The sequence below is a fragment of the Lutjanus erythropterus genome, chromosome 24 (assembly GCF_056507025.1).
Source record: "Lutjanus erythropterus isolate fLutEry1 chromosome 24, fLutEry1.hap2, whole genome shotgun sequence".
In the NCBI taxonomy this organism is placed as follows: Eukaryota; Metazoa; Chordata; class Actinopteri; order Lutjaniformes; family Lutjanidae; genus Lutjanus; species Lutjanus erythropterus.
Window position 1 is genome coordinate 10,923,954 of NC_139340.1, and position 25,256 is coordinate 10,949,209.

The 25,256-nt window shown below is 40.0% G+C and overlaps 4 protein-coding genes across 6 annotated transcripts; 1 reads left to right on the forward strand and 3 right to left on the reverse strand.

The window, feature by feature from the left end:
• Positions 1–3,356: 3,356 nt before the first annotated feature.
• On the forward strand, positions 3,357–12,849 carry dzip1 (DAZ interacting zinc finger protein 1). 3 transcript variants are annotated; one of them, XM_084713841.1, is made up of 18 exons: positions 3,357–3,495; positions 4,082–4,264; positions 4,423–5,022; positions 6,636–6,720; positions 6,934–7,049; positions 7,290–7,448; positions 7,578–7,715; positions 7,806–7,868; positions 7,991–8,119; positions 8,723–8,771; positions 8,874–8,924; positions 9,602–9,777; positions 9,909–10,113; positions 10,388–10,562; positions 10,863–11,239; positions 11,775–11,896; positions 12,032–12,191; positions 12,317–12,849. In XM_084713841.1, the coding sequence occupies exons 3-18, from the start codon at positions 4,558–4,560 to the stop codon at positions 12,415–12,417; spliced, it is 2,571 nt and encodes an 856-aa protein (XP_084569967.1). In that variant the 5' UTR covers positions 3,357–3,495; positions 4,082–4,264; positions 4,423–4,557; the 3' UTR covers positions 12,418–12,849. The 3 variants fall into 3 exon arrangements, with proteins under 3 accessions (XP_084569967.1, XP_084569965.1, XP_084569966.1); XM_084713839.1 differs by having other exon boundaries at positions 4,082–4,218; XM_084713840.1 differs by having other exon boundaries at positions 4,082–4,218; positions 10,863–11,233.
• Positions 12,850–14,543: 1,694 nt separating this feature from the next.
• On the reverse strand, positions 14,544–16,882 carry cldn10d (claudin 10d). Its single transcript, XM_084713510.1, has 5 exons — positions 16,165–16,882; positions 15,915–16,076; positions 15,753–15,834; positions 15,527–15,634; positions 14,544–14,962 (listed from the first exon to the last, which is right to left on the reverse strand). Exons 1-5 carry the CDS (start codon positions 16,394–16,396, stop codon positions 14,776–14,778), a joined length of 771 nt encoding a protein of 256 aa, XP_084569636.1. The 5' UTR covers positions 16,397–16,882; the 3' UTR covers positions 14,544–14,775.
• Positions 16,883–17,170: 288 nt separating this feature from the next.
• Positions 17,171–19,250, reverse strand: LOC146304748 (claudin-10-like). The gene is made up of 6 exons (XM_084713509.1): positions 18,965–19,250; positions 18,305–18,444; positions 18,059–18,220; positions 17,870–17,957; positions 17,666–17,773; positions 17,171–17,517 (listed from the first exon to the last, which is right to left on the reverse strand). The coding sequence occupies exons 1-6, from the start codon at positions 19,054–19,056 to the stop codon at positions 17,370–17,372; spliced, it is 738 nt and encodes a 245-aa protein (XP_084569635.1). The 5' UTR covers positions 19,057–19,250; the 3' UTR covers positions 17,171–17,369.
• Positions 19,251–19,477: 227 nt separating this feature from the next.
• On the reverse strand, positions 19,478–22,281 carry cldn10e (claudin 10e). The gene is made up of 5 exons (XM_084713712.1): positions 21,879–22,281; positions 21,627–21,788; positions 20,791–20,872; positions 20,587–20,700; positions 19,478–20,048 (listed from the first exon to the last, which is right to left on the reverse strand). Exons 1-5 carry the CDS (start codon positions 22,108–22,110, stop codon positions 19,631–19,633), a joined length of 1,008 nt encoding a protein of 335 aa, XP_084569838.1. The 5' UTR covers positions 22,111–22,281; the 3' UTR covers positions 19,478–19,630.
• Positions 22,282–25,256: the final 2,975 nt, after the last annotated feature.

Here is a 25,256-nt window from a genome sequence, read left to right on the forward strand (position 1 = left end):
GTCCGGAGGAATTAAAATCTCTATTTATCAGGACTCGACTGAAGCTGTCTGGGGACTGGCCGGGGAAATGGCACACTGTCGGCCTCCTCTAGCAGTGGGACTCTGATGGAGAGTTCAACAGGCTGGGGATGTGCCCATGCAGGTTATTTCTTGACAGCATGTGTGATGTAAAAAAAAAAAAAAAAAAGAAAGCTTCAGACTTTGTTTCACTTTGTTTAAGTGCTTTGCCAGCGTCTGCATTGTCCTGAATTTGATCTTATGCTTAAAAGAAACATCTAAAGAACAATTTGCAGACTGATCCTTGAGTACAGGCAGTGTACGTGCATGTATATAGACGTGGATCCACCCTGCTGAGCGCTTCTCCCCATTAAGGCAGGGACTGTGTCGCCTCCTGCAGCTGCTCTCCATCACAGCAGCAGTAGGCAGCATCTCCTCTGACAGAGACAGAGAGAGGACAGGAGGGAGGACTCACCGGCCCTCCTCCGCTGCAGAGCCTCAGCGCCTGCACGGCTGAGACCAGATCTCTACTGACCTCCATTGGTGAAATAACGCACATGTTGGGGTGGAAATCTGCTGTTACACAGCTCAGATTGTACAAAGCTGGTTCATCAGCATCACAAAAACTGTGGTGATAAAATGTGTTTTTGTGTAATTTGGGTTATCTTTGAAGCTTTCGATCTAAAAAAGCTCTTAATATGTATTTTTGCAATTTTAAGAAACATGTTATTCTTCTTGTGACCTTGATTGCAAGACTGTAATTGCTAATTAAGGTCTACCTCGAGGTATTTGTATATTTAAGTGTTTACCTTTTCTGCAACTTAATACTTCTCCCTCTCTCCATGTAAAAAGTACAATATTACTGTACTTTTTACTCTACTACAATTATCTGACACCTATAGCTACAAGTTGCTTTTCTACAGAAGAGTATGAGAGCCGGGCAAAAGGGGAAAAAATAAGAAGAGGAAGAATTTTAGGAAGTCTAGACATCATGACTGAAGTAGAACTTTCAGTATTCGTGCCAGGCATAAGAAAAAATGAATCAGAGGAGGAAGATTTTGAGAAGAGGGCAAAATGGTATTTCAACCTTATTTTCAACTTTTCATCTATATTCTCAAAGTGCAAGAAATATCTTCCTCTTCTGGTAATTTTTTTATGGCTGGTACTTTAAAGTTTGACTTTATTGCCAACAATTTGACTTTATTCTTGAAATATAAACGTCAGTTTCCTTCTAAATTCCTGACATGGTTTCATTACAGTAACAGTTTGAGGCTCAAAGAGGTAAAATTATCCAGTGTTTCACAAAAAAGTAAAGAGTAGCTAAAAGTTAAAAATATATTTGTTAATGTATGTCGCTGAACTTTTTTTTGTACATTTCTAACCATCTCATGTCCCCCCACACTTGTTTTGTGACCCTTTGGAGGGGCCAGACCCCTAGGTTTGAAACCAAGAAGTACTAATGCACACTGATGAAGTACTGATGCATTTGTATTAATGGTATAATAATTTCATGTACAAAAATAGATGTCACAGTCATTTTTCTGCACAACAAATGGGTTACTCTTACTTTGATACTTTAAGTATATTTCACAGTACACTGAGAATACTTATGTACTTTAAGTTAAGTAACATATTGAATTCAGACCTTCTACTTGTAACAGAGTAATTCTTCTTCTACTCACTTTCTTAAGTAAAGAGTAAGAATACTTTTTCCACCACCGCCAATTTCCAGTTGTGGAAAGTACATGTACTCAAGCACTGTAATCAAGTACAATTGCATATTTCTGTTAATTTATGCTTATTGTCCTACATTTTATACTTTTACTTCACTACATTTATTTGATAAAGGCAAAATAGAATGAATCATGATAAATCTCTGGTGAAAATGGTGTTATTGTATCAATAAATTGTTATTGAGCCCCACAAGGAAATTCACAAGCCACCCAGCAGTGTATTAAGTAATTTATATAAAATATACATAAATATATCAAACTGAGCTCCATATTTACCTGCTGCAACATTAAAGTGATTAACATATTAATACTATAATATTTATAATGTGATAAGTACATATATATTAATCTTAAATTGGCCATTCTTCACACTTTTAGTTTTGGTACTTTAGATACTTTTTTTGTTGTTTTGTACGTTTATAGAAGTGAAATTTTAGACACAGGTGTTTTGCTTGAAACTTAGTGTACATTGTAGTATTACTACTTATACCTAAGTACTGACAATGTCAAAGCAGCAGGTTAATGGGACCCCATGAGAAAAAAGGGGATTGATGATCCATCATTATTTCAACCACAAGGGGGAGCCGCCACACCAGACTAAAACACCTACTATGTTATGTCGTAAACTTTTTCAAATCTTCAGTTGCATCCCTGCTGCTGTGTAGATGGTCGGTTCACTGTTTCATCCCGCCCGCTGCTTTCAGTGTTTTAATTATGTTTTAATCTGTTTCCGTCAACAGAAGATGGGACCACCGAGCCCTACCTCCACGACTCCCTCACCCCTGTTTCCAGACTCCCCCATTTGAAAACCCAGCGGTCTGCTGCTTCTCCCTTCCCCCCTTCTCACTGTGAGCTGCGTCAATTCAGCACGATGTCAGCGGAAATCACCTTTCAAAGTAAAGGTTTGGAATCACTCGGTCCTGGCTCCATGCACTTGGCTTTTCTCTGAATGAGAGCTGTACTTCCCACTTATAAACTTGCTCTCAAAGCTTTTTCAGCTGTATATTCGTCTTATTTACACAAAATAAGATAAAGCTGTATGTATGGTATAACCAATACCCAACAACACACGCATAAAACAAAATAAAAATAAGATAACATATTGTACATTACACCACTGTACAAAGTTGTCAGAGATTTTTGTTCCAAGTTTTTCTTTTGAATAACGAAAAATAAAAAAATATATATATCTGCAGTATAAGTTACATATTACAGATTTGAAAAATATCTTTAGAACTAAACTGTAAAATATTTTTTAATCAAAATAAGGTGCATTGTCAAGTATGTTTACACATATGAGGAATTTGCTTTTGTGTTTTGGAAAGATATAAAGATAAAAGCAAGTACTACAAATCAAGAAGCACAAGTAAAAAAAAATGACAATAAAATATAGATTGTTATTTAGTCAAGAGCCCATGTAGTGACAAAACCTAGCTAAAGTATATTGTACTGTTTATAAATATTTCACATCTAAATGTAGCAGATTTAACCACGTTTGTCAGAGAGTTAAATTAGCCCCACCTGAAAAGATGCCCCTTAAATGTACTTTGTCGTCTATCAGCTGTTGTCATTAATGTTTTATTTTGAAGGTATTCCCAGGAAGTTCCCGTGCTGACGGTGGGCAACTTAATGGCGGTCTGTTCTTTTTTTCTGAGCAGGGATTTAGGAATGTGGAGACCAGCAGCTACGTCACCCTCAAATCGCCTGGGGTCCCGTCGTCTGAAAACTTTTCTAAACCTCATGAAATACTGAGTCAAACCGTCCGGTAAGTTGTTTTAATGCCGTTGTGCGACATATAGCTCCGCATTTTAAAAGTTATACCTGGTGGTGATGTTAAATGATGTCTTAGGCTGTTTAAAGTCTTGGGCAACGCGTTGCCTAAAAAGTGTCCGTTAGGTTTGAAATACGTGCGCGAGCTATCATAAGCTAGTAACTTGCGATGAATTTCAGACGCAGTGAGTCGTGAAAAGCTTTTATAATTTGTTCTTCCAACGTTACTCCGGCTCAGACAAGTTCAAGCATGTGTGTTATTGTTTAGGTTGAGGTCAAGCAAGGAGATTTAAAAAAGCCTGCCCGAACATGAAATGATTGTTTCAGTAACGGGATGCCAACAGATTAGTGGCTGTTAGCAAGGAAACCATTTTAACTGTTACACCTCTTCGTGCTTACATGCAGGTGAGTTAAGTTGATTTTTGTTGCTGAAGTCAAGTCGAGTGAGGGAAGGTTTTTAAACCTGTAAAGGCTTTAAAATGTGTCGCTGTCTTTCTCGCAGGACACAGCTCGTCTCCCTCGCACTGTGGGGAAACATTTGCTGATTGCCCGCAGTGTTTTGATAACATTTCTCTCCCCAGGGACGCTCCTCGCCGTCCGTGTCTCCATGGTAACGTTGTCGCGTTGAGCTGCCTGCAGTGCAAAGGGGGCGGAACCGCGGAGGAACGACGGCTCTTCGATCTCTTTCTCCCCGAAAAGGCAAAATCAGTCGAAGATGGTAAGGAGAGCACGGCTGCGTCAGGACACAGACAGCGTTTTTATAGGTAGATGTAGATTGAATCTGCAGTGGTGGAATCTGTGCTCCGCTGCTTTACCTCGCCATAGAGTCTGTTTTTTTCTCTTTCACCCTCTCCTCCTGTGATTGTGATGCTCCTGTGAATTGTTTAGGTTTGCATAAATCTCCCTTTGCTCTTTGTTTCAGCCATTTCACGACGGAGTCTACTACCCTTACTCCAGTGACACCCAGGGGACCCACTCATCAGCAGGGATCCCATCCCTCCTGAATTCCCCACTCAGCCAGCACTCGGTAAACGGCCACTCTGCACCAGTACCAGGCATGACTCCATCCAGCGGAGCCTCCGCCATCCTCCCTTTCAAGTTCCGTCCACGACGGGAGAGCGTGGACTGGCGGCGGATCAATGCCGTGGACATTGACATGGTGGTGAGCCAGCTGGATGTAGACACTCTGCAGGAGCACATCAGCACTGTGACCTTCTGCAGCTTGGATGGGGAGAGGTGTCAGCGGTGCCAGAGCCCCGTGGACCCAGCTCTAGTCAAGGTCCTGCGGCTGTCCCAGCTCACAGTGGAGTGGCTCCTCCACTGCCAGGAGTTCCTTACCCTCAACCTGCGTGCGGCGGAGGAGAGGCTAGCGGCGGCCGGCAGGGAGCGTGAGCAGCTGCTGGCCCAGCAGAAGAAGCAGGAGGAGAAGGTGAAAGCGCTGACTGCCGAGCTCAAGCAGAGGAAGAAGGTTATTCGCACCCAGCAGTCACTGCTCGCGCCGCGAATCATCAGCAGCCAGAAGGTACTGCTGACACGCTAAACGCTCACTCCCTAGGGGGGATCGGTTACCATTTGCATTTTACACATATGTATGGCAAGCAGACAGCTCGCTCCATCACCCCCACCCCCCTTCGCTCCTCCTCCTCAGGGCCCCCAGTCTGTCATTGTTCCCCAGATCTATTCACAGCTCTGGCTTTGTGCATTGGAGGGAGCAGAGAAAAGGTTTTGACTAAATACTGGTTCTAAAAACGGTTGTTCTGTTCTGTAAATACGTGCTTTGGCTGTATTGTTTTGGTATGATTATAATAAGCTTTATTTCAGACTGGAAGAAAAGGATTGAGAGCTGCAGAACAGATGGTATCATTTGGTGGCAATTAGTTTTTTTTTTAATCTACTTACAAAAGGGTGACAAGAGCACTAATCAAGATGACTGACTCCCACCTCTCCTGCTCTCATTTATACATGGCCTTGTAGAGCATTTTGTCCTTTTTGGTGTTGTTGAAGACATTTGTGTGCATTACATCCCGCTTGTTTATCTGTTAGATCCATTTTCCTGTAAATATTTAGATATTTAGTCTCTTTCAGGAATCGTAGCAGTCGTACTATTAGGTTATTTATAGCACAAATAAAAAAATCTCCCTCTTTTCTTCAAGTGTAAAAGGCTGCCGCTGACCTGGCCAAGCAGTTGCTAAGGCAACAAATATAGTGTGTCATGACAGCATGTGGTTGCTAGGTGTGCACTAGGAGCTCAGCTAACAGAGGTGGCTCAATAATTGATAGAGAGGACATGTGTTTGTGTCCTCTGAGGACTTTTGGTGTTTGTTGCTGGCCACAAGTAATGTGTATTTCTACCAAATTAACACACAGGACTGTCTTTAAAGACTAATTTAATTTCCCTCTCAGTTTCCACAGTTAGTCTAAACCCTAACATAATTACATCACTTAGACTTTCCTCATTGTTGTGGCACACCTCTCTGTGTTATGTGTCTGCCTTTGAATCTATGCTGCCATATGGTGTGACAAGATATCAGTAGCAGCAGGTTTAACACTGAATGAAGTCACAGGCACAATGAGCGGTCGAGTTAAATGTAGCGTGTGATGTGTGTGCGTAGTATATATCATAGTTGTTAGGGGTTAGAGAGTGTGGTGATGCCTGCAGCAGGGAGCAAATCAAGACGTAGCGAGCAAAGCTGAATGATAGCTCTGATCTATGACAACAAAAAACAAAGAACAGCTCCTACTCTTTGAATGTTAATTCAATTTTTCAAGTTAAGTTCATCAAAACATTGAAAAAAGAAAATGCAAATACAGAGAACATAATCAAATTCAGAAACAAATGCGCACAATACAACGTGAACTTGGGTTTGTTTTTTGTTTGATTTGTGAACCAGTTGGTAGAGAGTGAAGTGTAAAAATATATTGTAAATACTATATAATGTTATGAAAATACTGTATGACGCCAAGTTAAGTGTGAATCATTATCATGTTCTGACCAGATCCTTACTGATACTTCAGGTCATCTAAGCTGTTCTTTCAGTTTTCCCTCAAAGAAGGAATGTCGCCACATTTATTGCTTTCTTTGTCAAAAAAAGGCAGGTGATAGATTAATGACTGTCTTTTGTTTGTTTCTTTTAGTGTATGCACTGTGAAAAGTCCTTCCTCAATTCCACCTTTCTCCAGAATCACATGCAGCGCCGCCATCCTGATGAGTATGAGATCCGTAAGTCAACCAGTCAGCCAGTAAAGGTTTGCTGAGCAGTTTAGAGGAGGGACAGAGTATGATAATACTTAAACTAGAAGGAGGGGTCAGATAAATTACCAAATAGGAAGATGCATTAAACAATACAAGTCTTGTGAAGATGTATTTGCAGGTGAAATACAATAATTGTTACAAACAGTATCTTGTTTTTCTTCTTGTTTTGCTTCCCTCTAGAGTTGCGTTCAGACAGTGAGAAGAAATCTGAGATCGAAAGCCTCAAACTGGAGATAAGCAGTCTGAAGGAGCAAATTGTTCAGCAGCAACAGGACTTGCTGGCCAAAACAGCTCAGGTAGGAAAAGCAGACCATTGTGACAGAGCTTAAGTCAATTCAATGATTAGATGATTGACTGCAAATTTATAGGACACAGTTTTTAGTTATTTACTCTGGCTTTAGCTACTCAAATGTGAGGATTTGATGTTTTATTTGTCACATAAAAAAAAAGCATGCGTCAAAAAAGTTTGCACCTTTATGTCAGTCCTTTTTGGTTTAGTTATGACTGAGCTCCTTTCATTCCTCTTGTGATTCCAGGAAAAAGAGCAGCAGTTCATGCATCAAAATCTGCTAAGAGAAATGGACCGTTTTAAGGCTGAAGAGATGGCGCGCATGGACAGAAAGATAGAAGACAGCAGGGACGGCATCCGGAGGGAGATGGAATTTCTTTACAGCAGAAATATTCAGGCTCTCAATGTACGAAAAAGATACTCCGATATTCCCTTCAGCAGCTCCTTAATAGTGTTTCTTTACATTCATTTAATCATCGGGATCTTTTTTTACTCATACCATCTTTTACTATTTCACACATATTTTCATTCGCAGGAAGCAAATCAGAATCACACAGCCAAGCATGAAAAATCAGCCAGTCCTGTTCAGTCGCAGCCAGACAGAGATCTGGACAACTACAAAGAGATACAGATACAAGCCATCCAAAAACTGGAACAACAAATGAAGAAACAGGTAAGTGTAGAGGACAGATATTATTTTAAAACCTAGAAGTGAATTATCTATCTAGTCAATTATCTTGACTATAAAAAACTCCTCTTTTAGGATAAAAAGTGGGAATCCAGGCTGCAGGACTTAAAGGCTGAACACGAGTCTGAAAAGAATCAGGTATGTTGTGGTATTTGCCATAATTATCATGTCATTAAAGCAACTGTAAGTGAAATATTTAACAAGTTTTTGTTTGGAAAACTGAGAGCCTGAAAATGCAACCCCTTCCTGTCGTCTTCCAGTTGCTGACCAAGCTGAGCAGAATGCAGTCGACTGTGTCGGAGCAGCAGGAGCGCAGCCAGAGGCTGCAGCAGGAGATGGGGAGGAGGCTGCAGGAGAAGGAGCAAACCATCAGGGCTCAGAGGGAGCAGGTTTGCACTGATTCACTGTATTCACACAGCCATCACAGCCCGGTGTGATTATGTCAAGAGAGGAAGTGAGGCGGAGGGTCAACCCTTGTTCAGGATATCCTGTATTTGCTACATGGGCTCAGATTGTGTTGTAATGAGACATGATGATACTGTACATTTGACAGGAGCTATAGCCAGCCTTTAAATGGGTGAAAACTCTCATTAATAGCTGCATTTATAGTAAAGATTGTCACATTTTAATTCTGGTTTAATGCCAACTCCTGTAATTATTCATGTCAACTACAAGTGCAGTTATTATACTACAGGTCCCAGAATTCTGCTTTGTCAGAAATACAACTAAAGAGCAGCTAGTGCTTCTGGATTGTTTTCTTTGTATCCCTTGTGTGTATGTGGTTTGAATCTAGGCCTGGAATGGTGGACCCCACCACTCCAAATAAAAAAGACGATATAGAGAGTTAATCACAGAATATATACACAATAAAAATGTAGATTAAAATAGTATCAGAAATGGGGTTTAATTTAAAGTTTATTTAACCATGAAAATAAGTCTTAGTTATGCATGACCGTAACATATAACAAGTTATTATTTTTTTCCTCTTACAGATCAGGAATATTTCCTCAAATCCACCCACTCAAGTAGTTGAAGTGCCAGGTATTGATACCTTTTCAGTTTGTTTTTTTTTATCAGAAATGTTTCCCTGAGGGAAATTGTATGTACAATTGTTATGCATTCATTGTGTTGTCTGTTTTTTAGTCATTGTCAGTGCACCAGCTCCAGAGCCTAAACCAAAGAGAGTTGTACTTGGTAAGTTAGAAAATGAGAACGACACTACCAGAGAGGTTGAGCATGTGCTTTTGTGCATGAACATGTTACATGACGCTGTTTCAGAGAACAAGCTCTTAATAAAGCAGTGCTGTCACCACATTAGTACAACTGTCCCCCTCCTCCTCGTCTTTTAACACACATTTTATCTCACTTCCAATGACATCATGTGCTCTCCAATTAGAGGAGCCAGTCTGTGCTCCTAGGCTGGATCCTATTCAGGAGCTGTCAGAAGAGGAGAAAGGTAAAATAGACAGTAAAAACAACACGGTCGACTGCATGCTGTCTGCATGGATGCATCAGTCTGTTGTGGGCAGTCTTTTCTTTAAGTCTATTGGGACTGAGATCATCTTAGTCCATAATGACATGAAAGGCATGACTGTCGTACCAAAAAGCCTACCACATGCCTGCCATATGAGCATTGCTGGTCATTACATCCATCCATCATCTTGTCGCCTTGTTTGTGGCAAATAAACCTGAAGACATTCTCCTCTTCTGCCTGCCACACTGCAGTCACATCCTCTACTGAATCTTTGGCATGGAGCTTGTTGTGAAAATTAGTCAATGCATGCTCATTTGTTTCTCCTTTTTGCCTCTGCTGCCTGTGATTGGAGTCTTACTGTCCATAAATGGTTGACTAAGTTAGATTTCTTTGACAGACTCAAGCAGCTACTCTGAGAGGAGGACAGTGGAGAAGAAACCTGAGCCTGCACCGGAGAAGAAGCAGAGGGTGACCTCCAGTGTTCTGAAAAGGAACACCAGCATCAAGAAAGATATGCGGCCAGATATCGAGCAGAGTGTTATCATGAAGCTGGAGACCCTGGGAATCAAGCCTGTAAGTTCACAGTGTTAGGTCAGATTTGGGAAACTTAAGAAGCTCTGTACAAAATACAGTCTGAAAGAAAACAAGCTTAAATGTGATTTTATTTTGTAACCATTGCTCATACTTTCCTCAACCCCTTACAGGACCAGAGCGGCCTGAAGAACAAAGAGTTTGCTACTGTCCTGGCCAAGGTGCAGTCAAAGCGGGAGAACTTTGCAAAGGGGGCGCCTGACTACTGGCACCAGCGGGAGGAGATAGCCAGCACCGTGGAGCAGAAGCTGGGCGGTCAGAGGAGAGGCAGCGACCCTGCTCCCGAGTTACAGGCCAGATCCAGACAGTCAGTTCAAGGTGAGTCATCAGAAAGCCTCTTACCACATGAGATCATCTTTCTAAGTTCTCTTATTGCTCACAGACCAGCAGTAACCACTCTGTACTACTTTGTCCTTAGAGCTTCTATTGCATTAGCAGCTTGTAATTGGTTTTGACTGTGTGTGCATCCAACACCGTCAGTGTAATCTGTGAGAGCTGGTTTGATGCCACATAAGCTGACATAAGCTGTGACACACCATCAGGGACTGATCCGCTGACTGTGTTTACATTACCTGTATTTGTCTGTATGCAGTGTTGCAGATCCGGCCTCGATCCAGTAGTCTGCCCTCCAGAGCGACCCAGGTGATGTCAGGACCTGCAGTCAAACAGCCCAAAACCCCCCAGCCGGCTCCAAGGACCAAGACCACAGCCCAACCCAAGACCTCTACACCTAGCACCAAGAGTGCACTGAGGAGCGTCACACCCAAGTAAAGAAAACACTAAATATATGAAAAACTGTCTTATTTTTAGATCTCCATAAATGTCAGATTATTTGGCAGAGTTGCAACAACAGTGATAAGAGCTGCTGCATGTGAGCTTTCACCACACAAGTTAAGATAGAACTTAAAATTTACACCTCCCACCTGTCACTTCTGATAGCTGTTGTCATAGTAACAAAGATTCCTGTGACACCTCTTATGATGACTGACATGCAGGCTCAGTATCGTGCTGTACAGAAGAATAATAGTAGAATGATTTAGTAAAAATTAGTTTCTGTGATTCTTCAGGACCCCTCCTTTTAGTTCAGATGAGGAATCTGAAGAAGAGGACTCAGATATGGAGGAAGAACAGCCCCAAAAACTGCAGAGGGGGAAATCGCCACAGTCCAGACTAAACCAGGCGACCCCAGTCCAAATCAGAGCGGGCAAAGCCAGTCCGGTCCAGGCCAGGCAGGGTCCGACCCGACACTCATCCTCCACCAACTCTCAGCAGACCAGGGGGTCTATGGGTAGTGTGACCAAGACAGTTGTCACAAAGATGGAGAGCGATGAAGAAGAGGATGATTGGTCGGAGGTGAGTGAGCTGCAGGAGATCGACCCAAGGCAACTCCAGAGTCACAAAGACCAGAACGGCAACGTGGAGAAGAAGAACGTAAAAGGTAAAGGTAAGCTGTCCATTCTACAAACTCCACCTCAAGTGAGCCGAGGTCAAGGATGTTGCTAACTTCAGAGCTAACCCGTTCAGCAGCATGCAATCTTTATGTTGAGTTTAAATTGGAAACACACCTACTTTATAAAAAAAAAAAACACACAGTGTCAGGCAGAGTATTTTTTACTTCAAGATGAACAGCAGAAATCACAAGGTCACTAGAAAATATAATGGCTTTGATAGGAACCAGAGGCTCTGTGACCTCTTTTAATGACAGCTGGGAGACCCGTATCACATTTTGTTTGAATATAAGAAAAGGCTAATTGAATGATAGGGAAAAGTAACCGCTAAGCTACTACTGAAACTGTTCATCTATGTTTAAATACAATTTATTATTCGTTTAGGGTGTACTTAATTCCTCCAAGGTGCTATTGATGTCTCATTATGGTGTAGTATTGTATTCCAAACTACAAAAACACTGTCTTGACTTTAAAAAAAAATCTGAAAAATCTAATTAATCCTTTTTTTATGATTTGTCTGTGTCTTTTTAGAAAACAAAATCAACGACCTGGCACGAAAAATGGAGAAGCAGTTTGCAGGCAGAGCAGTAAAGAAACCAGCAGGGGGCATCAGCGTCATACCAGAGAGGAAGGACGAGGTCCAGGAACTCACGGTGAGACTCACTCCGATGGGACCTCAGTGCAGAACTTTGGTGTAAAATGTTGCTAGCATGATATAAATATGTAGTAAAAATCAAGTCGTGCTGGATGGTAGAATCTTTGAACAATTTTTGTGTCTGTGGTCGCAGTATACAGATTTAGAGGAGAGCAGTGAGTGGGTGGTCTCCTCCTTAGAGGACAGACAGGAAATGTCTAAACCAGTGCACAGCTCTGGACCACTGAGGAAGAGCCTGGACTCACCCAGCACCAGCGTCTGGGGAACCTCCACAGGAAAGGGTCCCAAATCAGGTCAGTTTTTTCAGGATACATTAGAGGAGAAATATGGTTTTATAATAAGGTGCAATAATGATGGTCTGAGCTGTATTTTAGACTGTTTACAGTAAACACCACTGCTTTTATCTTGTGCCTGGCAGGTCTGACCGAAGCTGGAACAGGGAGCACCCTGAAAAGCAGCCTGTGTTCCCTCAGTGACATCAGCGACTCTGAGGACATTAGCAATAAACACTACAGCTGATCAGGTAGCTCTGCGCTAAGCACAGACACAAAGACCTCAGGCAACTCCTGTGACACCTGCAGTCCATGCCAAATAGCCATATTTTATACTGTTATTACATGGAAGCTATAATACAGAGAGAGCAATACTTAACAAAGGATTCTTTTTTCTATATCTGTTAGAGATAAACAAGATTCTCACCTCACACCTTGTGCCAATTCTTTGCTTGCCTTAGACCTTTTTCAGTGTTTTAAATAGATTCTGTTTTGTATTTCCAATGAGATATAATCACCACACACTCCAAATGAGATACCTTATGTAGCTTGTGTAAAATTTTGTACATCAAATTTTATAATATCTTTTATGTGTCAAATGAGATGTGATTTTGTATAGAAAAATATTTATACAAGAAGTAATAAAAGATTTCTTTGCGGATTACAAAGCTGAAAATTGTCTAGGAACATGTCATCAAGGTTTGTTTTTTTCTTCTTTCTTTTACAACAAATTTGTCACATTATTGTTTTCTTCTTTTCTGTTTTCTTCACACTTCCAAGCTTTGGTTCATTCACACTTCCAACCATGCATGACTTGATAAAGATATCAAGTTATGTTGAAAATCATACTGGTGTGAAAAGTCTGCAAAGGCATACATTTGTTTGTTTGCTTGCTTTTTTCTGAAGCATAAAGGTCTGTTTGAAAGGCCGTACAAAATTCAGGATTAATGGGAAAACATTTTTGACATTGATTTCAAAATACATTATGAAACAATATAAAACAACTAGAGACTCCCATATGTCATCATTTCAACTTAAATTAAAGTCTAGTTACAAAACATTACCTAAATAATTATAATTTAATAGTGTTTATAGTTTTGTTACATTTACATAAGCATTGTATTTTATTTGAGTACTTCTCTCATCACTGCCCACCACTTCCAGTTGTGACTCATTGATTATCACAGCCTGTCATCAGTCGTGCTGTGGGTCAGCAGACATGAAATCAATGTCAGTGCTTCGTTCTCACAGAGTAACTTAGACATGAAACTGATTTGTAACACTAGGAACTGGGTTTTTATTGGAAGCAACAGCTGTGATGGCTTCCTGTCCTGACAGCGTTGGCCTCATTGAATATGATCTCTTGTGCAGAGGGCTGGCGGTGCTCACAGGGTGCTGCCGTTGAGAGAAATGCAGTCTGTTCTATTTTAAATGCATTTATATCTACAGGTACACCTGACCTGAGCATATCTCTGTACAGCTCCTCTCTAGTAAACCATGATTTAACTTTATCAACTGTCTTGCCTTCATCAGGGTGGTATCTGAGGTTGACTGTGGATCTGTCATGTGACCTAAAGCTCATCAGAGACACTAATTATATAAAATAACAATACCATTTATTTGATTGTCTGATTTAGAGTGCCATCTTCTGGAGATTCAGAAGAAGTTCAGGTGCAAAGGATGTACAAACATCTAAAAATGAAGCCACAAAAACATGAAAGAAAACAAAGCATGGACCTGTTTTGAACAGAAACCTAATAGATGTAGTTTCTGAAAGCATTAAAACCGCCCTTTAAAGATATTCAGCAAAAACAATTAAAAATTAAAAAACCTGAAAAGATAAGAGTATTGTTCAAAAGCTTATTGACAACTAAACAAACCTACCCACATACAGGTTAAAAAAAGTTCATGGAAACAACCAGTTCATATTTTTATCTTGTCTTATCTATTTCATCAGATGTAAGATAATATGTTTGGTACAGATCCACCAAATTTCACATTAAAATAGTTAATATGAGTCTGTTTCAATGAAAATGAAAATTGTGATTTAAAAAGCGACTGACGAGATTTTTGTATGTTTTATTTTGAAAAATATAATTACAGGAAGACAGACGGTGTTGCTTTGTGTTGAAAAATCTTCAACCTATTTCCACATTGATTGGTCCTAAAAAGTTGGATGTGATTTTATATGTTGGGTATTTATTTATATTTCTCTCATATCCCCTAATAATAAATATAGTAGATAATGATGTTTAGTATACAATCAATCAATAAGTCATAAGACTGATCGATAGAGCTTTATACACCAACCTGATGAAGGCAGAACGGCCAAAAACATTTGGTGAGTTGGATAAAGTATGGAGAACTGGAGAATATTTGTGAGACAAGTTTTAATTTTGAACAGATTTGTAAACAAAGTTGTGTGACATGCTCTGATGCTGCCTGCATCCTCTGTTATCCTGGACCTTTGAGCTTCATATATGGATTGATATTGATCTTCTCATCACATTTTCTGCAAGAAATAAAATTAGCAGGTTTCCCAAAATGTCAAACGATTCCTTTAAATCTCTTAAGTCACTTTGTCTGTTTAGAGTTTGACTCTGGCTCAGACGAAGCTGTCTCTGCTGAAGGTCCGACCGGTCTTCGTCGTTGCTCTGGTTGCTCGGCTCTTCCTGCCTTCATAAAACAACGGCGGCACCAGAGTCACTCTGGACGACGAAGCTGGCAGCATGTAGGTCCGTCGGGTGCGGGCGGTGGCATAAGTGGCTGGTCTTCGTGGCCCTTTCGAAGGACTGTTTACATAGTTTGACATAGATAGTTAAGAAAATAAAAAGTTTTTCAGTTTTTTTGGCTTTGATATGGTCCACAGTACAGGTCATGAATATAGAAAATAAAGGCAATACAAGTGTTTAAAGGCACAGTATGTAATTTCTGCGGCTAGCTGTCTCTCACATTAAATAATAATAACAGACTTATGTAAAATTTCAAATTTCTCTTTTTGAATGGAATGCCATTTTAGTCAACATTAAATAAATAAACAAACATAAATAAGTATGGCAATAAATGTATAAATGAGAATTTATTTATTGAACCACATTCATATATTTATATTTACATTTATTTGTATTTTTATTGCCACATTTATTTATTTTTTTAGGATTTATTTAGTAGCTGTATTTATTTATTTAATGTCGACTAAAATGGTATTCCATAGGTTTGAATATTAAAATATTTGGGATCATGTTAGTTCACAACTCAACGGAACATGTGAAATATATCTTGCGTTCTTACATTTTGATGAATAAAAATGTTACATATTATAGGTTTAAGATAAATGTTGATGGTTTTATATTTACCTTGATGGTAGGCCTTCTTTTCCAGAGAAGTAAGTCAGCACTGTACCTCCAGAGATGAGAAGGATGGAGCCTCCCCAGCCAATGAAAATTGCAGCTCCAAGTTCATATCTGAATAGCGAGTATTGAGGTACAACAAGAGTTATAGTTTGTGTTTTTTATCCTTATTTTTAAATCTTACTTAAATTGAACTTGTAAAAAATAGTCATACTGCTTGAAAAATACTCACTTCTGTGCCCTGAAATGTGGATCCAAGAATTCTGTTATGACCTTGTTGGCCCACCATGAGTAGGTGATCATGCCACAGAATCCTAACAGAACATGCACCTTACATTAAGCAGTGTATAACATCCACACAAGGTTAATAGTCTTGAAAAAAAATTTTATTTACCTGATACTAGGTAGGTTAAACCACCTGCAAAGGTCACCCTGGCGTTGGCGATGTCTGATCCACCTATTTTAGTGCATTTCATCCCAACGAGTGTGAGGACGCCTCCAAAGAAGCCAGTGATGACGGCACAGACGGCGAGCGCTCTGCAGGCATGTAGGAAGACTGGAAGAAAACAGGTGAAACTGAAATGCATAAAGTTTTCTAAGATAAATGGACAAAATGAGGAATTTAGATATCTTGAGTTTCCTACCAGGCAGGGCCAGCATGGAGGGATAATCCTTGCAGTCGGACACCCCCGTGGTGTCTGAGATGCAGTCCTTCCACAGGTTGGAGTAGTAGTTGGAGGTGGTCAGCACGATGCTGCCCACCTCAGAGAAGGTCCAGTACTCTGTGGGAAGAGTGGAGCACACCAGGATCCAACCACACAGGCAGGACACGAAGCAGCCGATCTCCATGTACATCACCACCGTCCTGTACTTCATGGTGAGTGAGTGCTAAAACTGTCAAAATCTGTTAAATGTAGAGAGTAATGTTCAGGTTTGAACAACTTCTCACTGTGGGAAACTGGACTGAGCTCTCTGTCTATGGAACTGTTGATGTTTGGCCTCTGACTCGTCTTATCTTTGAGATGGTTTTGCCCAGTAAGCATCCTTCTCGTTCCCAGCACTCAGGCAGAAATGGTGAAGGATGACGTCTTGCTGGATCACTATTTCTTATGTTTTGTTTTGTTTTCTCATTGTTGAGAACAATGAAAACACCTTTTCTATCATTTCAGACCTCATTAAAAACCAAAATGTAGAGTGTAGTGGTTATGTTTCGCCTTTGTCACAAACTGAGGTGGCTCATTTGGTGAAGGTGACAAAATACAGAAATGACCATAAACCAGTGTGACTACACCAAATAAGACAATGTGCACAAATGTATTTATTTTACTTCAGTTTGTCACTCACAGACAAAGAAATATTAACAAAGTCACTTGATCAATAGCAATATTTGTTTTTATTTGTGAAAATTCATTTCATTGTGCTAACATTAAATTTATTGTACATTAAAAATCAATAATCATATCGATTGAAATGAAACATTTTACTGTGCTAAATGTTTCAACTGTTATCGCCCATCCCCAAGATAGATTACACATGGTGTTTATAGGGCGTATTCAGATATTGTTTAAAGTCAGTATCTTTAAATGTGACTTGTTTTATGCTGTAAAGGTTTATTGTTATTAATAATGTTCCTTGAAGTCTGACTTAAATGGCAATTAAAACATAATGTAGGTAGATAAAATCTACAGAAAATATAACTTACGAATATAAATTAACAGGGTTTTACGGAACGTTTTTGGTTGTTGTTTGTTTTGCTGGATGAATTTGAACTCAGTATTTCTGAAATCATGATGCATCCTGATTATGTGTTGCATCCCATTCTGGATAAATAAAATGAATCTGTTCAGTGTTACACAGTGACAACAGAATCCATCTTGCAGGGAAAGGCGTATCTGGAGTCTTTTGACATTTTTGACGGTCTACAGATGTGTCTTTGTCCTCTTAAGACTTCTTTTTCTTCTCCTTTTTCACAGATAAAGGGAACCACAGGATGTCTGCTGCAGGGAGAGTGTTTTATCCAGTCAGAAACAACAGTAACAGTAAACAATAGTGAGTATTTGATAAATTTACACATTTCTCTTGAAAATAGCAACTCATATAGTTTCAAATCTTCATATATGAAGTTAAAATGGTATCTTAACAAACCTCTCTGGATGGTAAACTCTGCACACAGTTGCACATTGAGCTGTACAGCCAAGTAAAATGAGGAAACCCCCCACCAGGCCAAGGTACAGCGGTGGTCCAATTTCATAACTGAGGAGGAGAGAACAGTTAAAACTGCCTACAGTCTCACATTTACTCACATCTACCTGCTAATGAAGGTTATTCAGAGGCCACATACAGTATTACCTCAGTTTTGATGGATCTGCTTTGCTGTGTAAAAAAGCTGCAACCACTCTGTTGATGTATAAACAATAAGCAGCCACGTCTGATGCGCCTGCATGAGGGAGAGCAGGTGACACATGGGGAAAAAAACAAGACAAACTAGTGGGTAGATGTTCTGAGAAGGATTCATATATGCAAATATGTTGAACTCACAGCCAACCAGGTGGAGAGCAGAGGCTGCTATTAACATCCTGTCGTTACTTCTCCGGTCTCCACCGATGTGCGTGCACTCAAGTCCAAAAAATGTGAGCACTGTGCCGATCAGGCCGAGGCACAGGCCGATCAGCAGGAGCCCCCTGACTGCCTGAATGTACGCTGACAGCAGACAAAACATATGTCGAGATCATATATTTATTAATTTATTGCTGAAATGATGTGATTATCTGTGAGTGTACCTACATTTGACTGTCCACAGCACCCCGAAGTCCACACAGTTCACCAGAGCAGTGGAGTCCTCATAACAGTCCTTCCACAGGTCGGACCAGTACCAAGCTGTCACCACTACAGAGGAACCCCCCTGACCCCCCAGCTGTGCCACCCTCAAGTGAGAAAATACATATAATGAATACAGCTGTTTAAATTGAGTTTTAGCACTCAATTGTATATTGTATTCCACAGTTTTATACCTATTTATATGTCAAACACATATTTATGAAGTCCAGTTGTTTAGTATTGGGCCTCCATACAGTTAGGGGACTCACAAGAGAGAGATTTAAACAGAACAGTCTAAATTGAAGTAGCGGAGACCAGGATATTCTGACTTTAATTGGAAGTGCTGGTTGGCATATTAGCTGTTTGTTTGTGTTTGTTGTAGCTTGATATTCACCATACAGTATAACAACAAACATAAGTTTGCTTTGTAAATTTGTCACATGATAATGAAATTAGTCTTGCTTAAATTCAGCAACAGCAAAATGAGATTGTAACATCCAGAAATTAATTAACATTTATTGCATGCAAATGTAAATCTCTTATTATTTCTTATTAATTATCTTATTATTATAAACAACATTAAGTTCCCTAAAGTGCATCAGGTGGCTTTTCTATTTGTTTACTCACCTCCAGTGGTCCATAGCAAGGGTGCAGCCCACAAATCCCCAGCCCAGTGTACAGAGCAGCAGGCCCAGGATCTGAGCCAGTCTCCTCCACATCCCTTCAGTCTAATGGTGAGATAACTCAAATTCAGCTGTACAGCAGAGCCAATAACGCCAGATGTGAAGGTCTTTAAACCTTCTTACATTATTAAGAAGGTCGTGAAGTTGTAGGCCACCAGTAATTCAAGACAATAAAAGCCACAAGAGTTTTGGTTTAGATTAAAGCTGTAGAGCTGCAGTCCTCTCACAACGGCTGCTCCTTTATTTGTGTGAAAGTTTTAAAAACAGCAAAGCAGACACTGTTTACTGTCAACCAGACTGCCTGGTGGAGCTTTATTTGCTTTCTTAAAGACCACACAAAGGCTGACAGCTCTTTTAGAAATGGATGTGTGTCTTAGCTTAACGTTATGTTGAATCAATATATACTGTGTCTTGTGAGAGCACTAGTTCTGGCACATTATAGATGATAAACACACAAATAAATTCAACGAGAAAGATGTTTTTATTAATACAAAACACACATTACTAAATTGGTTTTCACCACAGATTGATGATTTTAATAGAAAAGTATCAGATCATCTGTCCATCACGTTCATCAACATTCATCCCTCACATAACGACTCAAATTTATTCAAATATAAGAGTTTTTGATAAAAGGTGTAGTCTCACTCCTTGAACTGCCCGATAATGACGACACTGTCCGGCTGCTGCCGCTGGTCCTTGACAAAGTCGACACGCTGGACCTCGAAGAGAGGCCGGACTCTGACCCCGACCCCGACCTTGATCCTGACCCTGACGTCGAGCCCCCAGAGCTTGCAGACCTGGTGGTTTTCCCACTCTTCGACGACCGTCCTGACTTGGCTGTGCGTCCAGATTTGAATGTGCGTTCCGATCTCGAGGAAATGCCCGAGAGGTCGGAGCGCTCAGACTTGGACGACAGCTCAGAAATCGAGGACACTTTGGTCTTGGAGGTGATCTCAGACACTGTGGACAGAGCTGTGGTGGACTTGGTTTGCTCAGGATCTGGTAGTGGCTTGACGGCGATTACCCTGGAGAGAAGGCACATAATTATCAAACATGACAAGGCTGCTGAACCCCTCTCATTTAAAAAAGCTAGCAGATATTAATTTTCTGTTACATATGGTGGCTGTGGCCGTTGTAATCATGTCATTTATCCAGGCACGAAGCCAGGAATGTAGAGATAAAAATGCCATGAGACCCACGACCCCTAATGCACCAAAAAGGTTTACAGAGTAGTAGAAAAAGTATAAAGGTGGAAGATAATGTCTTGAATGTAGGAGTGTGCTCAGGGGTAGATTTCTACTCTCTGTGTTTGGTCCACAGTGGCATGCAGTTTTTCCCCTCAGGAAAGCTTTTAAACACCAGACCTCTGTTTACACAAATGGTTATAGGGTTATATTACATGGTGAGAGGGACTGAGTGTACATTCAAACATCTGCACGCTACTCAATACATTTTGGATAATGAGTAATTCCACTTGAACACACGGGACACTGGTATTTATAGAGGAAGTGGAAGTTATTTATTCACTCCCCCAGACATGTTACAACATGTGTCTGAACTCACGTGTGCTCTCCTCCACAGAGCGGCGTACACACCGACCACAGATAGAAAAATCCCCCAGTCACGTGAAAAGCTGAGCCGACCCAGCCGAGGAACAGCGGGGTGCCGAGGTCATACCTGTTGGTGTTGCAACAGACAGTGTGAGAGTAATATTTAAAACTGTATGCTTGTCAGGTTAAACATTGACATCTGACCCTGTTAACTTACTTCAGTCCATCGAAGTCAGGGTTAAAGTATTCTACTGAGACATACTGTGCATACACAGCGTACCCACTTGTGGACAGCACACCTAAAGAGAAATCATGTTCAGAGACGAGAAAAAAATGCACACAGATGACTACAAATAGCAGCAAGATATAATAGGCCAGGTTATTGTAGCCTAATTAGTTTAATTTAGCAATTTAAGTATTATATTTGGCTTTTCAGGGGCAACAAATCAGCAAACGATATTTCAGTTCTATTACCATTTCCAAATTCCTTAAAAAAATATTGAATATATTGCAGTTTACTCTTCACTATTATTTTTTCTTTTATTTTCTTATAGTCTTTTTTTTATCTGAATGGTAAATGTAGTTAGAAGCTAGGTTTGCTGTAAACAAACAAGCTAGTAGGACGATCAGTTGATTCCCTGTGCTTCAATGACGAGATGACACACTCAGCTTTTTTCAGAGGTAATGGCATTTGTATGTATATTTGTTTTAATTTTCAATTTAAAAGACTTAAAAATCCTATAATTCCATCAAAGACAATGTTTACATTCTGATGTTTAGCAAGTAGGCCTGCATTTACCATGTTCATCATCTTAGTTTAGATGTTAGCATGCTAATGTTTGCTTGCTAGCACTAAACACAAAGTACACCTAAGGCTGATAAGTAACGTCATTAGTTTCGCAGGTATTTGGATGATTTGGGGACCAAAACAATTAAAACTAACAAGTAAAAATGAAAGCAAGTTACCAAAAAATCTGTAACAACACACAGACAGATAATAGACAGCTTATACACACATCTGCCAACTGTCTGCCTATTGAAACTAGAAATTACCGCTGACTATGTGGCACCATCCTCCAGCGTAGATCTTCTTGTACTTTGACCGGTCTTTACCCCCAATGAAGGTGCACTCCATACCCAACAGACTGAGCACAAACCCCAGCATGCCCAGGGACAGCGCTGACATCAGCAGGCCTCGCACAACCTGGATGGAGCCTGGAGTCACACAGCAAGACACAAACAGACATTAATGAGAGTCTGGATGTCACTGTGTTTGTTAGATAGGGTGGAAAATGTGTCACATACCCTCCACAGACCAGAGCATAGGGTAGTCGTAACAGTTGCTGACAGCAGTGGAGTCTGTAAAACACGATCTCCACAGGCTGGACCAGTACCAGGCCACTTTGATAATGGAGGAGCCCCCCATGCCCCCGATTGAGGTGATCTTCCAGCCCTCCATGGCCATGGTGCAGGCCACGAAGATCCAGCCCAAAACTGTCATCAGGAAACCCCAAATCTGGACCACACGGATCTTCATCTTGAGGGTGTGAAATGATCTTTTGTCTAGCTTATATTTTTAATCCTTGAACATTCATCCGCAATACAAGTAAAATGCTTTTCTTTTTTGTCTTGTCTTCAAGCGACAGTCAACACTCATGCAAACGACGTGTACATCCTGAAGGTCTCCTTTACATTCAGATGTAGACGTGCCCTCCTCCTTAGCTGCTCTCAGAAAAATGAGGGGATGTGTGCATCACAGGTACAAATCAGGGGGATGTGCTGTTGTGTTCAGGGACTATATGTGGGTGAGAGTCAACATTCACTCAGGTTCCCATGAGCTACAGCTGAGTCTGGACTGATCTCATCTAAGCATTTATCTCAAATTACCACTTCATGCCCCCATCAGACTGCTCTCTCTTGTATGCAGACACAGTTTAAAAGACTTGTTTATAGCATCAGTCCTTACATTTAATTCATAGTTTTATAAATTATTTAAATCTCAAAACAATAAAAATGCAAATCAAATGCTGCAAATGGCTGGGAGTTTCCATTTGAAAAACTTGGAGAATGAGTTGGCCTATAAGAGAGAGCTTTAAATCAAATTTTTAAAATATGGAAAATGAAAAGAGCTGCAAAATAAACGTGGCATTAGGAAATCAACAAGGAAGTCAACATTTATCTCATAGACTTGTTTATTTATTCAATATTGACTGAAATGACGTTCTGTACAAATCAAATTTGATTGGATCAGTTTTGATTTGATTTGTCAACAAAAATATTTTCCTCAGAAAGAGAGAAGAGAGGAGTTATATAAGTAGTAAATAAATCATCATTTGTGGCGTCTAATAATAGATAACTGAACAATTAAAGCAGAGAGACAAGATGTTATAAAACTGATATTTCTGCCTCTTTAAACTGATTATCTGTAACACTTAAAATTAAATGATAAATTACAGATATCTCTTAGTTTGCATTCACATATTACATCCTCCTTTTATTAAGTTTAGAATATATTGTATACAATAGATCCAAATTTATAACACATTACTTGATATTTGACCTTTACATGTTCTGTCAAATATGTAATAACCCTGCTGCTTGGGCATCATACTCAGCGTTGCCTCAGGCTTTAAGCTGCTAGTTATTAGTAATTTTACCAGGACCTTACTGTGCTGTGGGTCTCATAATTACAGCAGAACGTCTTTGTGCCGTTATAATTAGAGTTAAATCTGAGGTAATGAGAGTCAGGGGGAGTGATGAATGTTCGGTGGGGATGAAAGAGCTCCTCTTTGTTTCTCAGTCCTCTCGGCTTATGAAAAAGTTATTGGTAGTGGTAGGGAGATATTGGAAATGGTGGCACGCTGGGTATAGCTTTAATTTGTTTGGTGAGGGTGGATTTAATTAGCTTTAATTAGCATGGCGCTAAAAAAAGAACAAAAATGAAGAAAAGAATGCCTTTATGACCTGAGCTGATCAAGTTCTCCAGAAAACATAACAGCAAAACAAAAAAAAAAATAGTTAAAGTTGGTGTTATATTTTGCTTATGTTGTCTCTAAACAGTTGTTTAGTTGCATTTGTTTAACTGTTATTTATTATGAGGTTTCCTCAGATCTCTTAAGCATTAAATGTGTATTAATGCTGCTCTCTGGTGGCGTGATTGCAGTAATGGGTGGAGGAACATGGCTCTGTGCCCTCAGCTGCTGCAGTGACCACTTTCCCATCAGAGGTCGTTAAAAAGGTCAGTGGTTCCCAACCTTTTATGCTTGTGACCTCTTAATATAAGGCAATGTCTTCCTGTAAAACCTCAGCATGTATATTTTCATACATTTAGAGGCCTGAAGGTGTAAAACTATACAGTTCACACACAAGGTAAGCATTTATCATTTTTCTATTTTATTAAATCAACAGTTCACTATACACAGAGATGTTAAGCATGTGTGTATTAGCATCAGTTCTTTGTTTTATAAAACTAAAAGCAAAGACTAGAATAGAACAACAAAAAGGAACTTTGTGTTGCAGAATTTAGAAATTTAACATTCACGGGACCCAGAGGATGATTCCTACTCATTTTTTTGGTTCCCTTGACTTTAACTTGAGCGCTGATAACAAGTTCAACTCTTCAGCTGTCCAGTGAAACATCTCAACATGTCTTTGAATCATCAGTTTAAACATTCACGGTTCACAGATTATGTATTCCAAAGACTTTGATGATCCTTGAGTGAAATGTCTCAACAAATATTGGATGGATTGCCATGAAATCTGGTGCAGACATGCATCATCAAGATAAATTAACTTTGGGGGTCAAAGTTTCAATTTGTGCAATACTTTTGTTTATAAAACTAAAGACATTCCCATCAGCCTCAGCTGTACTTTGTGTTTAACGCTAAGTGGCGAATGCTGTCATGCTAACTAATTAAGATGATGAAAATGTTAAACTTAATTCTTTGTGAATGTTAAACTATATGATACTTAGATTAGAGAATGGTACAGAAATACAATGAGTATTAGTATTAGGGACAGATTTTTCTATTTAATTTGCATTTCAAGTATAAAGTCGAAATGTTGAAAATGTTCAGTATGAGGGACAGACAAAAACAAATCAGAGGAGGGAGACTTGTTTGTACTTTGCATTATAAATATAAAGGTGAAATTTTGAGAATAAAGTGGAAATAGTATTTCCACTTTATTTTGAAATTTTCTGTCAAGAGAAACTCATTTAAAAAGTATGAGCCTGAAGGAGTTTGATGCACTTCATTTGCAGTTTTACCATCTTTATATGTAAAGCAGGCATTAGACAATACAATACCACCATTATGTCAGAGAGCATTGTGCAGAGCCTAGGACACCTGACACTTGTTTACGGATGCGAGGCGCCGGAAAGCACAGGGCAGCAACCGCTCTCTGCCAGCTGGTTCAGGTATCCAACCTCTGGGCCAAGAGGTTTTGCGTAACATAGCCTGGGGTTCCTATTGATAATAATTCCAAGGTGGAGATGGATGGCTGATAGGAGGGAAAACCTCCGGTCAGGCTTCCAGCTCGGCACAGCCATCTCTGGGGTCAGATGTGACCCAGTGACCCTTGGAGGTCAGATCTGTCTGGGCCAAGAAAATTAGAAAGACCTTCATTTTATCCATTTCTGTGCTTGAAATATTAAGAAAAAGAAGTACTAAGAAATGCAGTCTG

Excerpts from the sequence above, each read along its gene's own strand:
- dzip1 (XM_084713839.1), top strand. Across the intron at positions 7,716-7,805 it reads AACAACAAATGAAGAAACAG|GATAAAAAGTGGGAATCCAG; the intron begins GTAAGTGTAGAG and ends CTCCTCTTTTAG. Across the intron at positions 12,192-12,316 it reads AGGAAAGGGTCCCAAATCAG|GTCTGACCGAAGCTGGAACA; the intron begins GTCAGTTTTTTC and ends TGTGCCTGGCAG.
- cldn10d (XM_084713510.1), bottom strand. The coding sequence starts at position 16,396 with ATGAAGTACAGGACGGTGGTGATGTACATGGAGATCGGCTGCTTCGTG. Across the intron at positions 16,077-16,164 it reads CTCCATGCTGGCCCTGCCTG|TCTTCCTACATGCCTGCAGA; the intron begins GTAGGAAACTCA and ends GTTTTCTTCCAG. Across the intron at positions 14,963-15,526 it reads AAAGAAGGCCTACCATCAAG|TCCTTCGAAAGGGCCACGAA; the intron begins GTAAATATAAAA and ends CTATGTAAACAG.
- LOC146304748 (XM_084713509.1), bottom strand. The coding sequence starts at position 19,056 with ATGTGGAGGAGACTGGCTCAGATCCTGGGCCTGCTGCTCTGTACACTG. Across the intron at positions 18,221-18,304 it reads GGTGCTGTGGACAGTCAAAT|CGTACATTCAGGCAGTCAGG; the intron begins GTAGGTACACTC and ends GTCTGCTGTCAG. Across the intron at positions 17,774-17,869 it reads GCAGATCCATCAAAACTGAG|TTATGAAATTGGACCACCGC; the intron begins GTAATACTGTAT and ends TCTCCTCCTCAG.
- cldn10e (XM_084713712.1), bottom strand. The coding sequence starts at position 22,110 with ATGAAGATCCGTGTGGTCCAGATTTGGGGTTTCCTGATGACAGTTTTG. Across the intron at positions 20,873-21,626 it reads ATGGTGCCACATAGTCAGCG|GTGTGCTGTCCACAAGTGGG; the intron begins GTAATTTCTAGT and ends ATTTCTCTTTAG. Across the intron at positions 20,701-20,790 it reads CCTGACTTCGATGGACTGAA|GTATGACCTCGGCACCCCGC; the intron begins GTAAGTTAACAG and ends CAACACCAACAG.